We start from the raw sequence: 16,978 nt of genomic DNA, 5'->3' as shown, positions 1-16,978 counted from the left end.
TACTGTGAGGTCATGTGTTGGCTTAGGTTCACTTGTCATGGCAGACTTCTATTAGCTGTCAGCCGTGGGTGTATACCATTCTAAATACTCAATGGATGTGTTTGTACATACATCTGTTTATGCATTTGGTACATTAAAACTATGATGAATATTATTTTGGAATAATCCTCTAACAGGAAGATGAATGCACAATGACAAACTAACTTCAACAAAAAGCGCAAAACTCCTATTTGAAAGGCTCTACTCTTTAACAGTAATCATACTTATGTCTGGGAAAAATCAAGTCCAAAATAAATAGCTATTTATAATTACTGCACTAAATAACTTTTCATTCATACATAAAAGGCTACTGCCCAATTACAAAAAATGGCCAGTGTTGTATTTGCTTTTTTGCCATTATCTCTCTTTGTGATATTCACATTTTCTGTGAGTATAAACTAACCACTGGTAATTGCATCAAACATTTCCTTATGAGAGTAATACTATCATTTTGTGGTACTTATCCCAAACAGTTATTGTTCTCACCCTTCGGATGTACACTCGTTGGGAGCTGGGCCACTATATTGGCTTTCAAATAAAGGCGGGTATTCGTATCACGACAAATTTTGAATAGCTAATCATGCAAATAGGAGAACAAAAGTGTATTCTTCCCGCTTTTGTTCAATCCCAATTATGTCCCTTCAAAGCTGTGAATTTTGCAGTATGGGTTCTGCCCTGTTGACCCTGTGCATTCGGCAATGCACAATAAATTGTGTCCTCCCATTACTCTCACTCCTACAGGAGATCAATTACAGACAAAAGGCTATAGGATAAACCGAAATTCTGTAACCACATGTAATCCAAAAAAGTCCAACCACTCTACAAGCATACAACTCAGCTCCTTTCTCTCACACTTCGGCAGTTGCTAAGGAGCCTTCAAAAAACGGAAATGGCAGAAATCATAGTGCTTATAAAAGGTTGATACCGCCCGTGGAAGTTTTCATTGTATTAACACAACAATGAATCACTAAGGGAGCAATTAAAGGGAGCAATTAAAGGGAGCAATTAGGCTAATTGTTTTGACATTTAGCAAAGGGGACCATTTCGTCACAAAGTAGAAACAATGCTGTACATTGTAGAACTTTAGATTATATTGTACAGTCTACTACAATATGATCTGAATTAAGAGCAAATATAAAACATAAATTACTGATTGCCTAAGTGCCTACAGCATACACCCTTTGTTGCATCATGGGGTGTATGCTGCTGTAGGCACTTACGCAATCAGTACTTTTTTCCGATCTAAATCACTCACTGCGTGCAACCTTTTTCAACAGAACACATGATCATTTGGAGTGGAGATCATGTGACAATGTAAATAATTGCAGTAACTTAACACTTTACCTTTCTTGTGTATACACTACATTTATTGTATTTTATACCAACTATATTTTCCATTTTGAGTTCAGAAATATTGAGTCTGCCACACCAACAGATCACTGCACATACTGTATGAGCATGTAACAAATACATTATTTTGAAATCTTTTTTTAATTATTTTTTATCTCTTTGCAATAAAAAGGTATGGCTGCAGGCTGAATAAAGTCCAACCACTGACTAGTCATTTTTTGGGGCAAAAAGACAAAGGAACACTCCAGAAAAAGTTTGCAGCCAAGCTCTTAAAGTAGCAACCTGTGGTGGGAGACAACTCCCTGTCAACATTTCCACCTCTGAACATCTCTCCAAACCATTAAAATAGTTGTGGTTGAAAAGCATTAGTGAGCAGCAAAGAGGCATATGGACAGTGAACAGAGCCACGGGGTTCCGTCGCTGTGCAACTTCTGTTCTGTGACCGACTTTCATCTGAGTGTTTACCAGAAAGCAAGTGGGAGGCAGACAGAAACAAAGTTAGATCTTCCTAAACTAAGCTTTCTATCTGTTGTACATACCAAAATCAAAAAATATTTGATGCAAGTCAAAATGCAGATACCCAGCTTCCCCAGCATGAAGCATGGTGGTGGCAGCATCATTCTGTGGGGGCTACTTCCGCACATCAGGCCCTGGAAGGCTTCATAGATGACAGAAAAACACAGCACAATACAAAGCACGAAGAAAAGTCTGTGCCAGACTACAAAATAACTGTGGGAGATAAGATTTATTTTCCAGCAAGACAATGACCCTACACATAGTGCCAAGACTTCACAGGTTGAACGGCATTCAAAACAGAAACACTGTCCATATATATAACCCAAACCTTGAGCCAGCCCACAATCTGTCGCAAGGCTAGAGCATTTCAATTCACTGTCTCCATGCAACTTGACAGAGCTTGGACAATGGATGAATGGGAATGTGCAGACATGCAAACAACCTACCTGACACAGCTCTATCCACATAAACACTTAGCTGTTTTTTTCTTTAAAGAGCTGCCTCTGCTACAATTATGCCTGGAGGAGGTGAACACTTATGCAACCGGTTATGCTGCGCTTTATAGAGTTGAGTTCCATCAGGATCATTAGGACATTAGTTTTTCTGCGTTGTAAAAAGCCCAATTTTGTATTCACTACATTCAACATTGTGAAACTATAACATGGAACATCTAATGGTATTCAGTACCATTTCTTTGCATTGCATATTTGAAAGGGTTGATGTAACACAATAATCCATCAACTCGCTTATCATCCTCCCATCTGTGCAATCCATTTCAATAAAAACACTTTGTGCCAATTATGCTTTGCAAGTCTAAAGAGCCTCTTCAGTGTTGGCAGAGCAACAAAATCTCACTTTAATCTTGCTGCATATTGAACTGAAAAACAAGAGTGACATGGTGGTTGTTTTCGGACCATCATGCCTGCCACAGAATGTGTCGCACAAACAAGAGAGAAAGCCAGGCCAATTGCAATTTCAGTGATTTATTTGTACAATAGGAATCGCACTGTACAAATTTTTCCCCAGCTCAGACGTGAAGGCAAGAACATTATGAGCATTTTTCTACTGCCTGACCTGATCCCTCAAACCTCACTGTGAGCTTAAGACTGATGGAAAAAGGTATGCAAAGGAAATAAAAAATAAGCTTAAAAAAATAAATAAAGCAGCTACCTGCCTAACAAATTAACATTCATAGGGCTAGAAGAGACCCCTGAAAAAATAAGTGCCAAAGCGTACGGAAAAATACGGAAATTAAAAAAGGCAAAATAAAAACTAAGAAAAAAGATCTAGCCCAAGTTGAAACTGTCCCAACCTTTATGGCAGCGGAGCGATTATGGCCTCAGTTTAAACAGCATGTAAAAATGGAACTCACAGTAGACAAATACAGAGAAGGCATACGATGATATCACTATCAAGTCCATGTGCCAATGCCACTTACACCACTTATACACATTTACACACCATCCACAGACAATGTTGTGAGCTTTTAAACACAAGACAGGACACCTTTCAATAAAAAAAAAGAGAAAAAAAAAAATCCCCTATCCAACCCGCCCCATGTAAAACAAGGTTAGACAGCAATGGAGATGACTTGGTCCATTTCAAAAATCAAAGCAGAGACTCGATTTACATTCACTCAAATTCCCATTAGGTAAATCAAAAACGTTACCATGGTAACTCAAAACGCAGTATAAAAATATTACAAAGACTGAAAACTGATATGCACTCAAACAAAAATATATTTACGCAGTCTCAAATGTGGGGGTCGGGGGGGGGGGGGGGGGAGAGGGGCTGAGCGACGTGGCAAAGTACAGCTCCTATTTCCATTTCTCTCTCCTGGGGAATTATTAAGGAATGCATAAGAAATGCTCCCACCTATCTATCAAGTCTGAGTGGCAGCGCTCTTTCCCCTCTCGCTGACTATGACACAGTGAAAGCCTCTGGTTCCGTCTGGACCCCTGGGCAGCCTGGTCACTCCCGGGGGCAGCCCATCTGCGTTCTGGATCTTTCTGCCCAGCATGGGGCTGCTGACGGGGCTGCTCTCCTGAGAGGCCACCTGCTTCCTGCGCTGCACCCAGGGGCTGCCCGAGGGCGTGAGGCTACTGTCCGACGAGTAGTCTGCCCAGCGGCGCCCTGCCTCCGGACTCAGCCTGCCCTCGCCGGTGGCCAGGGGAGACTTGTGGGAATGGGGAGACTTGCGCTGAGGATTGGGGCTGCCGCGGGGACTGGACCAGGGGCTGTTGCGTGGGGACATGCTAGGACTGAGGTGATTGTTCTGGATGCTGATGCCCACGGCGGTGGTGGGGCTGAGCTTATTGCAGGACAGGGACTTGCGGGTCAGCCTGGGAGATGTGGGATTACTCTCTGTATCCGAGGAGCTGCAGGCCGAGTCGTCGCCATGGTACTGGAGCTCTCGCACTCTGCTGTTGAGCGAGCGGCTCTTGCGCATGCCGGATCCCTCCTCGCGTGGCGCCCGCTCTTTGGCGACCTTCTTCTTGGGCGGCTTGGTGCCTATGAGGACCACTTTGAGGCCCAGAGACCCAACGGCCCCTCCGTCCTCGCAGCCGACTGCTTCGTTGGCCTTGACGGCGGCCTCCACCTCCTCAAACTCCACGATGGCGCACTCCTCTGTGCCCAGCTGGGTGTAGCGGCCGCTCAGCCTCTTCAGGTCGGCGGGCAGGTCCTTGCCGAGCTTCAGGACCCGGACGGAGGCGATGGCGCCGTATGTACCGAATGCTTTCAGCAGCAGTTTCATCAGCTGCTCCTGCAGGGTGGATCCTCCCTCACCGTTGGCTTCTTCGTTGTCCTTGGTGAGGGCAGCCAGCTCAGGCCAGCTCTGCAGGTCACTCAGCAGCAGCATGCGGCTAGGCAGAGACTCGCTGGCAAAGACCGGCACCGCCGATTTACGCCGCACCTTTCGCCCCTCGTCGTTCAGCTCGAGTATCTTAGAGTGTCTCAGAGCGTGAGCGGTGGTTCTCCAGTCACGGGTCAAGTGTTTCACCTGCAGAAAAGAGACAATAATGCTTGTGTTAATGGAGGACACAGCAGGGGAGGGGGGGTTAAGAGGGCAATGCATGATAATAATAATAATAATAATAATAATAATAATAATAATAATAATAATAATAATAATAATAATAATAATAATAATAATAAGATTGCACAGTTTGATCCCCTGCAACAGTTCCTTTGTGAATTATGAAGCGTACGGTAAAAAAAAACAATTGGCTAAACAATAACTTAAGCTTGTGAGAAGGCTCAATCAGTAAAGTGGAGCATCTTCCCTTCAGTCATACTTCCTGAATCAATATCTGAACTGACTCTATAAGACACAGCCAGCCAAACATCCTGCCTTCACTGCATGCATTATTACTCATTTCATCGCTGAATAATTTGATCATGCCCAAAATGAGTCACATCAATGTTCTCAAGCTCATATTTACATCCATTATATTAAAATATGAGCGCGTGTGTGTGTGTCGGACTGTGGAGTTGTGGCATAAACACATAAATAAAATCTGCATGCCATGCCTGAAGTAGCACCAGCTGTTGTGAATCAATGTGAGAACATCATTGTATTTCCAGCAGCGAGTCATTTACACATTAGACACAGCCGTGTGTATTTCACATTTTAAAACTGCATTTAGCTCATTTTTGATGGGCTTCATTTGAATTTAAACCTCATTTGTTCGTTTTGGTCAGTGTTAAAAGCCCATGTCAATTGTGAATTGTGGCTGGATATTATACAGTATAGCCTACTATTGACTATCGGCTCAGAAATCTCAATGAGAAAAACATTAAAAAGCAGAGAATGAACCATAAGTGGATTTCATACTACCAATAGTATTATTATTATTATTCAAAACAGTGATTTTACTTGAACTTTACTTCCTATTGTGTTTTGCATTGCGTGTTGCTTTGCAGCAGCGATGATCACCTTTTTGAAGGACGTGAGCAGCTTGACGCTGACGAAGCCCAGTTTGTTGCGTCGGACATGTTTGAGCAGGAAGGCGTCGTGCTCCAGGTTGTCATCAGACAGGTAGTACTCGATCTGAGCCACCAGCTTCTGGATCAGCTCCGTATCCGGGGGCTGCCAGCTCTCCTCCTCCAACTCCCCTCCACTGGTCCCAGCACCGCTGTGTGTGTGTGTGGGGGGGGGGGGTGGGAGACAACATGCATGGTTCAGTACATTATACCACATTACAACTGTTACACATTTCACTTCCATTAATACAATAAGCCCAGAAGCTTACAAGTTGTTGGCAGGATGAGAATGGACTCCAGCCATGATGTTCCTGTGCAATTTTTTCCCCGTGCAGCAGACAAGTTGACAAGCTGCGTCTCCATGCAGCTTTATAGTCACAATGCTTCAGTGCCAGACCCATACCACACACAGTGTCCCCACCAATCCTTACACTGCCAAGCCCTCTCCATCTGAAGGGCACAGAGTCACAAGCTCTCTCCCTCCCACACAGAATATGGTGGTGGATCACCGAAAGCAAAGTTACGTCGCACAGTTTACACACTAACTGTGGCTGAACGCTGCATAGCTCAGAGGCTTTCAGGCACACTTTGCTCTCAGTCAGACACCTGCCTGCAGCTGTGGAGCAGCGCAGACAGACCTGCGGAGGAGAGTGAGGGGTCTGAAGGAAATTTTAGTGGATGACTCATCACCTCCTCCAGCCTCCTCCTCCTCCTCCCCCTCCTCCTCCTCCTCCCCTCCCGAAGTCAACAGCTTTCCAGCTGGCACGGGTGCAATGTTCCCCAGGACTTTAGATAAAAGACGACCACAGGGCTGAGCTTTCAGAAAAGAATACCGTCACTTTGCACACACGATTAAAAGGTGGAGTAAGCAAAGTTTTATATCAAAATCACTTTTTCAAAATCAGTGGATATCTCCTCAGAGCCTACACTCTTTAAACGTGTTATGTAAAGAAAGCATATGAACAAAAGGTGGCCCATCGGAGCATGGAGACCAGTTTATAGAGCCTAGGCTGTGCATCAACACTGGACTTCTTTTCAGCGCAAGCAAGCACACACAGTACGGACAGGTAGTGGATCGTGGAGGGGATATTCACTGATTTTGACAAAAAAAGTAAAAATGTTGACATGAAGCATTCTCCAGAATAGCTGACACTACCTTCAAGTGTTGATGAAGTTCACTTTCAAATCACCATCAAGAAAGTGCACTGCGAGTCTTGGGTAAAAAAAAAAAGCCATAGCTGACAATCTGAGCTTAATAAAACGTGCCACAAATCATCAGCCCGTGCAGGGATAACAGGCACGCCTTTAGCCACTACTAAAAAATAAAAAAGGTGTGACCTCCAGGCAAACACTTGGTATGGACAGACTGATTTCTATACCCGTTTAGTCTTTACCGCTGACTCACTCTGTGTGTGCGCGTCTGTGTAGTGCCAGTAGGGAACTTATAGGGCAGAGAGATATAAATAGCAGGTTGTGACGCAGGGGATTTAGATTAAAGTGAAGGTGCCATCCTTTCACTCCCTCCCAGGTGTGTGCACACGTGTGGTTTTACAGGCACTGAAGCTGCTGCCTACAGGTGGTTGAACGCTTCCTCACCCAGGGAATAATAAGATCCCATTACAAGTGTTTGAGAGGATTTACTCACCCAGTTTTGAGCTGTCTATTGTCCCTTGTGGCCCATTGTGATGTTGTTTGGCTACTGTCTATTCTTCTATGTTGCACCTGCCAGGATTGCAGGGCTATTTGTACAGTGACCTATCTTTATACACCACAACATTCTTTCAGTGGGACTAAAAAAAGCCCTATAAGCACGCTGCTGCTGCTGCTGCTGCTGCTCATGTGCTGGCAGTTCACCAGATGACGTGATGGGCCAACACTGATGGAATCCGAGGCAACAAATAGACTTAGTAGTGTTTCCAAATAACCTTGGACGTCACCATGCAAGAGCATTTGAAACGTTTCATTCACCATTCTCCAACCTCGCTGAACCCAGACTGACCTAGCTGCCTGTTTGGGCAATACACTTAACTCACATGGATTGAACGAAACAAAAACATGACATATTGATTCAAGTAGCACAAGTCTGTGGCAAACAGTTTGTTAACCTAACGATGAAATAAGTGAACTAAATGCATAGGTTAGAAACCAAACATCACTCTAGCTATTAGAACAATTAAGTGGCCAATAACTCAAACCTTGATTTGTCATGTCTTCCGAATTCGTCCTCGCTACAGCTGCCTCCGAGGAAGTCAATATGGTTGAAGGATGACACTTCCTCGGGCTCCTCGTCCTCCGCCGCTTGAATGGCCACGGTTATCGTCACCGTGCCCATCTCTTGCGTGTGCTGATCCACGGTGATTACCTCATCGATCCCCTGCTCCTCCGCTGACGCATGATCCGGGGCACACTCCGCTGGGTTCGGATCGGCGGCGGGGATGCCCTGCACGGTCCCGCTCATGTTCCCCGAGTATGTCAGCAAGGTGCGTCCGCCTTCTCCCTTCCCTTCCTCGGTTGTAGTAGCAGCAGAAGCAGCGCCTCCCTGGAAGCTTATTATCTGACTCGACTCGAGGGCACACACGGGATACGGTGGGGCGCGTAAAGCTGCCGCTGCTAGACGCGTGTTCTTCGGGCACCAGCGATGGCGGAGAAGGACCCAGGGGGCTCCGAAGACGCGCTCCACGGCGAGCCACAAACCCCCGATCCAGTTCCGAGGAGCGGCGGGGCTCGTAGCAGCCAGCGAGACGCAGCCTGGACCTGGACCTGCTGGTGGTGGGGAGACCGACGGGCTGGTGGAGCCTCCTTGGGCTTCTGACGCTGCTGCTACAGCCGCTACTTCCTCATATGTAATGAGAGGCTTTCTGCTCTTGAGACGAGCTCTCGGATTGGGCCGCGGCAGCTTGTCGTCGCAATCGTTCCCAACCCACAAGCAAAAGCTGACACAAAGCCAAGAGGGAGGCAAGAGGAAGGAGAGGCAGCGCATGAAGGCGTTCACCAATGCGTGCATGTTTCTCTCGTTCTGCTTTTTTTTATTCTCACGCACACAGGGGTTTCACACTCACACACATAGGCCAACACTGTTGTCTGGTTCTGTGAAGGCACGAATGCCCCGTTCACCTGGCTCTAAGTAGCAGAGCATTTTCACGTGTTCCTTCCTAATTGGGAAATTGCCAATGGCGGGGGAGACCCTTTCTCTAACGCCGCTAATTGGATAATGTGCTTTCAGCGTTTGTCGGCACGCAAAGTGCAAGTGGTGCCTTACGGAAGTATGAAAGGTAGCCTATAGCCTTTAGACCTAGCTCATTCATGGAAGTCAAATCAGAGATTGCGCAAATTAGAACGCTATCAAAACACCAGATTAGTTAGAAAGTATGCCAATGCGTCCCATTAATTTTAAGCGTTTCAGAAGTTGCAGTTTGGAGATTTTTTTTTTTTTTTTTACATTTTTATTGCAGAGTTAACAACAAATAAATAAATAACATGTGCCTAAAATTCAGTCAATGACACATTGTCAAATTAATCTCCTAACATGATGATCGACTTCAACGCCTTCTCCACACTAGTGGAGATAAGCATTTTTCTTTACTTTAATTTGAAACAATGTAATTATTTTATATTATCTGTGTAGTTTATATGTTAGCCTATTGTGACATGTAGGCTATAAGCTCATTCTTATGACAGCAAAACTCAACCCAACATTTCCAGAAACAGTATGGAGAACATCCATCAAAAGCAGTGGTGGCCTGCTTTTCGCCTATGAGGACCAGTCAAACCCCATTCAATTTAAAGTTAAAGTAAACCTATTAAATCCAATGGGAAATCCAAAAGTTAATTTCCACAACTTCATTAATGTTGATTTGTAGCACAGGAACCAATGTAGGTGTTCAGCTAGAGACATTAGCCTATTAGTATTCCAGCTATGTGATTATCCCTTTTTAGGCCGTACCTCCAGTCCATATTGGTAGCTTGTTGTTGGCCTCCATCCTAATGGCCCTGGAAATCACCCACATGCATCCACACTGGCGTTGTTGGCCGTGGCCCGCTCTGCATGAAATATCTTTACTCTTCCCCCACTGGCGGGCCACACTCACAGCTGGTGGGCAGTCTGAGTCATTTTCTGCACCACACACACACACACACACACACACACACACACACACACACACACACACACACACACACACACACACACACACACACACACACACACACACACATACACACACACACACACAGACCTACAGTGCTCTAGTTTAATTTGGGGGGCTAAATAGCCTTTTCTCCAAGATGAAGGGAAATACATTCATTTCATGCTTGTTTGATTTAATTTCTAGGAAATACACAAACCGACTTAGGAAGACATTTGTTGTGAAACTGTTACACAAACATCGATTTTAGGGTGGCACGATAAGCACCTGGCTGTAAGTGGTGTTGCTGCCCAATTTTCTTTTCCAGAATTGTTGTCCCAGTTTGACATAGATGGTAGCCTTCAGTCCTCCATCCACAACGTGTACATAAAGTAGTTTAGAAATACACAAACATTAGACAGGATGTAGGCTATAGGCTAACTGTTGCTAAATTAAATACATGTATAGTTGTACTAATAAGCTGGAAAGTAAGTGTAGTAGTGTATGATGATCATTTACATTATCAAATCCCTCGACCGCTATTTCCTTCTCATTCACACCTGAACAACCGCTAGTTCATTTTTTCCACAATTAACATTTGACACCTCTCCTCCGGGGTGAATCATTCCACAGTATTTTTCTTCTTTTACACCCCCGTTCCCCCATACACTTGTACCTGGCGTTGGCTGCCGATGTAGAGCAATTGGAGTGTGTCTATGTTCCCATATCCCGATGGTCCCACAGCCCTTTGGTCTCACATTTTCTAAGTAATCTAACTGTATAATAGAGAATATCATGTTTGTGTGTGGGTGTCACTCCTATTCTATCCTCTCCCTGTCCCCTAACCCTAACCCTAACCACCCAGCTGTGATGCCTGAACCTAATCACCAATTTCAGGAACAAAGGGCTGTGGGACCATCGGGATGTGAATACAACGGGCTGTGGGAACATAGCGCTGACCCCGGAGCAATAAATCGTTGAAACGTTGCACACTGGTTTATACATATTGACTTGACTTCCTAATGTATGAGACCGTAATGACTATGAGTGGCACTATAGCCTCTGAGATAATCCTTAAAGGAATAGTTCAGGATTTTTGAAGTCTGGTTGTATGAGGTACACATACAGTATATATAGGGGAGAACAGGGTAATGTGAGACATTTTTTACATTTGCTCCCCTCTAAGGGAACTAAAATGATTTATCAGTCAAATTTACACATTTCCCATTAATTCAGGATGTTTCCTAGAAAAGGGCATTAGCAGAATTTATTCATGACAAAGGGCAGTGAAAATATGATTGTTTAAAAAAAAGTTGTCTTGTGTCTCAGTTTACCCCAGCTGTGGGGTGTACTGAGACAGACCATCGAAATCAAGGGGGTAAACTGATCCACTTACTTTTTCCACTCTGAAACTACCATAACAACACATGTTGTAGCAGTTAGAATCCTGACAGCTAGATTGAAAACCAAATATTCCAAAACTAATGTCGGACGAGTAACAGAATCATGGGGTTTGGTCAATTAAGAATTTTTTTTTCTTAACACTTGAAAGCAACTCTGATCAAATAGACCATATAATTCATATTCAATAATTAACATTCAAATGACAGATAGAACCAGTTAGATTAAAACACAGTCTGGGGGTCAGAACACAAGACCCTTAGAACCAGCTAGTGTCTTGGGGAAAAGAACAATCAGAACCAGCTAGAACAGCCTGGGACTCTGAACACAGGACTAGACCCAGCTGTCATTTTTCTTTTGAGTCTTTGATTAATATTTTTCTGCATTTGTTTTGTTGGGATCATTCATTGAATAAAGACATATTACTTAGAGTCCATTGAAGTTAAAGGTCACTCTCCTGTCCCCCACATACACACGTGCCAAACCATGCCCTTGCTGACACCCCTTCAACCATCAACCCCCACCTCTAGCCCACATTGTCTTTTGTCTTATTAAAACTAGTCTCCTTGCTACCTCAAATATAATGGATTCATTAAAAGAGGGCACATAGGGGAGAACGGGGTAATTTGTCACACGGGTAGGTTGTCACAATCGTTATATCTCGGAACCAGAAGGCGCTGTCTGTGAAATTTTGGCATGTAAATATCCAGAATTGGGATCAGAGGTCACCTACATAGTCTTCCTTGGAGTTAGACTGCTGAATTTGAGGAGAGACGACTGTTTGTGTTTTTCATGTCAAATTGAAAATATTTAGCTCCTCAGTATTTTTCTTCTAGACTTTTACACAATGGGTTTATAACAAAACACTTGTTACCCATACAAAGTGTGAAGGGTAAACTATAGTTTAGATTGTGGTTAGCAAGTTAATTAGTTTTCAGATGGTTGTTGGCCTTGATGCTAGCAAGAAATTCAAGTTGGGATTGGTTGTCACATTTTTTGGGGGGTTGGTTGTCACATGTTATCCAAAGGCTGCAGCCAGAAAAGGAACCCAATAACGAAATAAATTGTTAAGCTGTATCCTCACTGACACCCCAGAGAAGGAAAGAATAGAGCAGGAAAAGGCAGCTAGCATGCAAAAGAAAAAAGGGCAACAAAATCAAAACAAACCCAGTGCATCCCAAACTAGACCAGCTGCCAAGGCTACAGTAAGTTATGTAGGCCTATTTGTCAACTTGGCAATGCAATTAAACTTTCAAATTTAGTTTTACTTTCTTGCCTTCTTTTTAATATTATTCCCATTAAGATAACATTGTGACAAACAACCCCATAGTGTTTGACAACCGACCCCTTGATGGGGTTGGTTGTCACAATGTGTAAGGGTGTCTTTGATGATTAATTTCTTCTTTATTACAATAAGATATAAAAAGTGAGGGGTATACATTTCAAGCCAACACCTTAAGCTTCAATTTAATGTAGGAATGATTATTGAAAGATGTTTAGGTGATGAGCAATTCTCACTGGAGTAAAAAGTGTGCCTACTTACCCCGTTCTCCCCTACTGTACACTGTCTCACTTTACCCCACAGCATTTGTCTCACTTTACCCCACTGCCACAATTTGAGAAAAAACTACCTCTCTCAGCAATTCAGGCTAATCTTCAGTTTTCATCATCACGTGGTTTCACATGTTGGTAGTTCATCAACATGTATGAAAAAATTCTACCTGAATCAATTTGCTTTGGCACAACAATCGATTAAGTTGAAAGCAAGAAAATTTACTTTTACATGCAAAAAAGACATTTGGTGAAAAAAACATGCTTACAACATCACCATGAGGTCGTCTCTTTCATGGCCAAGGGGAAAAGAGAGGGGCTTGAAAACATGTATCTCACATGACCAAAAATGTGTTACATTGCCTAGATACAGGGGGACATTCTATTCTTAATCCCTAATAACATCTACAATTTTAAATATTTTTAGTTTTAAACATAACAGCAGTTACATATGGAAGACGGCCTTTTGTCCCGGTTTTCAAGAATCACTGTATATATATATATATATATATATATATATATATATATATATATATATATATATATATATATATATATATATATATATATATATATATATATATATATATATATATATATATATATATATACATATATATATAATGGTTAATATGTTACATTATTGTACGCCAAATTGAGATTTTTTCCACAACTTTAGTTTTTCCGCCAGACAGCCGTTTATTTCTGTCTCACTCCACTAATCAGCCTCTCGACTCAGAGCTACTGTGGATTATTCAAGAGACACAAGAAAACAAAAATAAAAGGCTGTCTGTAGGCAAACTAAAGTTGTGGAAAAAATCTCAATTTAGGGTACAATTGAACGGATATTTAAGTTTGAAGTGTCCATTTATATACGTGGAGATTTTCTTTTTCTTCTGGTCCCCTCTGCAACAGTACAATGATGACTTATGCTGCAGCGAAATCTCCCTCAAACTCCTTAAAATGACATCCATCTCCATAAGGTAACACACTAGTTAGTGTGTTACCTTATGGTAAGTACCTCATACAATCACACTTAAAAAATACTGAACTATCCCTTTAATGGCTTGTCGATATGACTGATTACTTACTTACTTAGGCCTTTAAGTTCCCTAGGGAACATAGGCCATCGATGAAAACCCTCCATCCTCTTCGGTCTTAAGACTTTGGGATTTTTTAGTTTTCATCAACGTTTCTGTAGCATGTAGGATTTTGCGAGTTGGGGTTGCTAGCCCCAAGCCCAACCTTCCACCATTTATGGTTTCTGGAGTTTTGGAGTGATTGATTGACTGATTGATATGTCTTTAATCGTAGGATCTGGAAGTCTCACCATTTGCATAACTTGTACATGACCTCACATTATGGTTGACTGTGCCACAGTTGTCGAAGGATCTCATTTGAAGTATGAATAGTAGTAGTAAAGTAAATATAGTTGCAAAATTGAATCAACATTAATAAATATATTCATGATTCCAAGATGATGATCCCCAATGACCTTGGTTATCCCGTGATTTTTCCTGTGGTGCCTCCATTACTAATTGTGGTGTGAGTGAAATATCTCAACAACTATAACATGGTTTGCAATGTACTTTGGTTCTGACCAATTACATGCACAACAACTGATGACATCAGCCTTAGCTCTATACTTGTGTGTGTGTGTGTGTGTGTGTGTGTGTGTGTGTGTGTGTGTGTGTGTGTGTGTGTGTGTGTGTGTGTGTGTGTGTGTTAGTGCTAATTATACAATGTCAGCTTTTCAACCATGGACCTTTATAGATGCCAACACCCCAAAACTGAGGTGCAGAGCTTTACATCAGCACATTAGCATTGTCATTTTAGCGTGCTGATGTTTGTATTTAGCTCCAAACATAGTTGTGCCTTAATACAGCCTCACAGAGCTAGCATTGCTGTGTACTCTTAGTCTTGTTTGTCACTGCCACAAAAACAGAAGTTTAATGTGACATCAGCAAGTATGAGACATCTACATTATTAACAGTGGAATAAATGTAATGGATCCACCCATATCACCCAGTAGATCTGACCTGGGTGTTCCCTTTGAGGGAGTTATTCTTGTTATTAGATAATGTTGTTCCATTGTTAAAACCTGCCATGCCACTAGTAATTGTTGACGTAAGCAGGAGGTGCAGTCTCCAACAAGTGAGAATTTGCTGATACTGAGGCTAACACTGACATTTTGTACCACAATTTTAACACAGGATATTTGTACACTAAAAACAATAGTTGTTTTTGTTCACTCACAGAAGCCCTCCTCTCTTTGTCTTTGCACAGCTTGCTTTTATTTAGACAGCGTGACATGGCAGATGGAAGAGGGCCATGGCAACCAATCTGTTTCCCCCTTCTTGTCCGTTCCTTCTTCCTCGTTTGAGGGAAACTGCAAAACGTGGGGGATGGTTGTAACCTTGTGAAGACACGTTTGCCACCCCCATCTCTTGCAGACATCGCAGCGAATGAAGTGTTGTTAAGACGTGAACCTGACCTGGTTATGAAAAAACAAACATGTAATCTTGAGGACACTTGGGAAGTGGGTCACTACAATGCAAGTGCTAAAATTAAACTATATCATAACCTTCTATAGTAAGTAAGCTTGAAAACGTTAAACCCAGAGCTGTCAGAATATGTATTTTATTCTCTGACTGTGAACGCCAGGAAAACCATGGTGCAATATCACACATGTACACACACACACACACACACACACACACACACACACACACACACACACACACACACACACACACACACACACACACACATTCACTGCCAGAGGGTAGAAAGCAGCACATCAATGTGCATCACCTATTACTGTAATTCTTCCGTTATACATAAGTATGTATATATATATATATATATATATATATATATATATATATATATATATATATATATATATATATATATATATATATATATATATACACATTATTTATTTACAAATGTTGTCCCAGTCTCCCAATCTACATCTCCACTGTCGGTAAAGGCTGAGGTCAGGCTGTGCTGCTGCCAACAAGTCAGCAATACAATTTTATACTTGCATTTCCTAAGGTAAAAAAGCCAAACGCTTAGGTTTTTTCTAACAGCCAAGATATTGTGGTGGATTTTGAATGGTTTGCTGCAAACCCATACGTGATAGGTATAGTTCAAGTTTTAGTAATAATTGACTTTGATGTAATTTCCATTCCTTTGTGTATCCATCTCCCTGCTGACAGATCCTCAATACAGTAGGCTACCTACCACTAGGATGAACTAAACATATAACACATGAGGAGATACGGATAGATTTAGGAATAACACTGTTTTTTTGGCTCTGCCTCTGTGATTCTTTTGGGAATCATGTATGATAGGATCATGTAGGCCTATATGTACATGGCTAATGTAAGTAGATTCTATTTATACATAACTGGAATTTACATTGTACTTTTTAGACACGGCCTGTCACACAGACTGCTGATAATTACCTCCCATAATACGTGTCAGTCTGCGCTTCATGAATAGATCGTGACAGGCAGTGTGTGGGATGTCCTTTTGATGAATCTGGACTTGAGCAACTGCTCATTACTGCCAGGTTAAAAAAAAAGAAGCTGAAAATGCACAACACAATCTATTTAATCACATTTGGTGTTCTCTGGTAAAACTGGCTGCAATTAAATGAGCAATAACATGGGTAATACAGTCTAAATGGAGGAAAAAGAGAGCGCTCCAAAACTGTGTATAAAGACATGGTCTAAAGTGTTATCGACCCACGATAGACATACAATTTACAGCAACACAAGAAAGCCTTTAATCTATAGGGCATTTTTTAAACAGTATTTTACCATGACATTTGGCTAACACAAGGGTAATGCTGAGATCCCGATGGGATTAATATAATTAGTTCCAACTGTGTCTTCGCTGCTATTTAGTCAAAATGTATTTATTTTGATGCCAAGGTCATTAGCTTATACCCATTTATTTCTATGCACACGCATGTAGTGCATATAAAAGTGCACACTCTCTAA

At 42.3% G+C, this 16,978-nt stretch overlaps 1 protein-coding gene across 1 annotated transcript; it reads right to left on the bottom strand.

Moving 5' to 3' along the window:
• Positions 1-2,735: 2,735 nt before the first annotated feature.
• Positions 2,736-8,893, bottom strand: larp6a (La ribonucleoprotein 6, translational regulator a; the record flags this gene model as incomplete). The annotated part of the gene is made up of 3 exons (XM_080028107.1): positions 2,736-4,906; positions 5,843-6,041; positions 8,085-8,893. The coding sequence occupies 3 exons, from the start codon at positions 8,891-8,893 to the stop codon at positions 3,788-3,790; spliced, it is 2,127 nt and encodes a 708-aa protein (XP_079884233.1). The 3' UTR covers positions 2,736-3,787.
• Positions 8,894-16,978: the final 8,085 nt, after the last annotated feature.

This window comes from Ammodytes marinus (genome assembly GCF_949987685.1).
Source record: "Ammodytes marinus genome assembly, chromosome: 1".
Classification (NCBI taxonomy): Eukaryota; Metazoa; Chordata; class Actinopteri; order Uranoscopiformes; family Ammodytidae; genus Ammodytes; species Ammodytes marinus.
The sequence above is the reverse complement of the archived record's forward strand: the minus strand, read 5'-3'. Positions and strand labels throughout refer to the sequence as shown.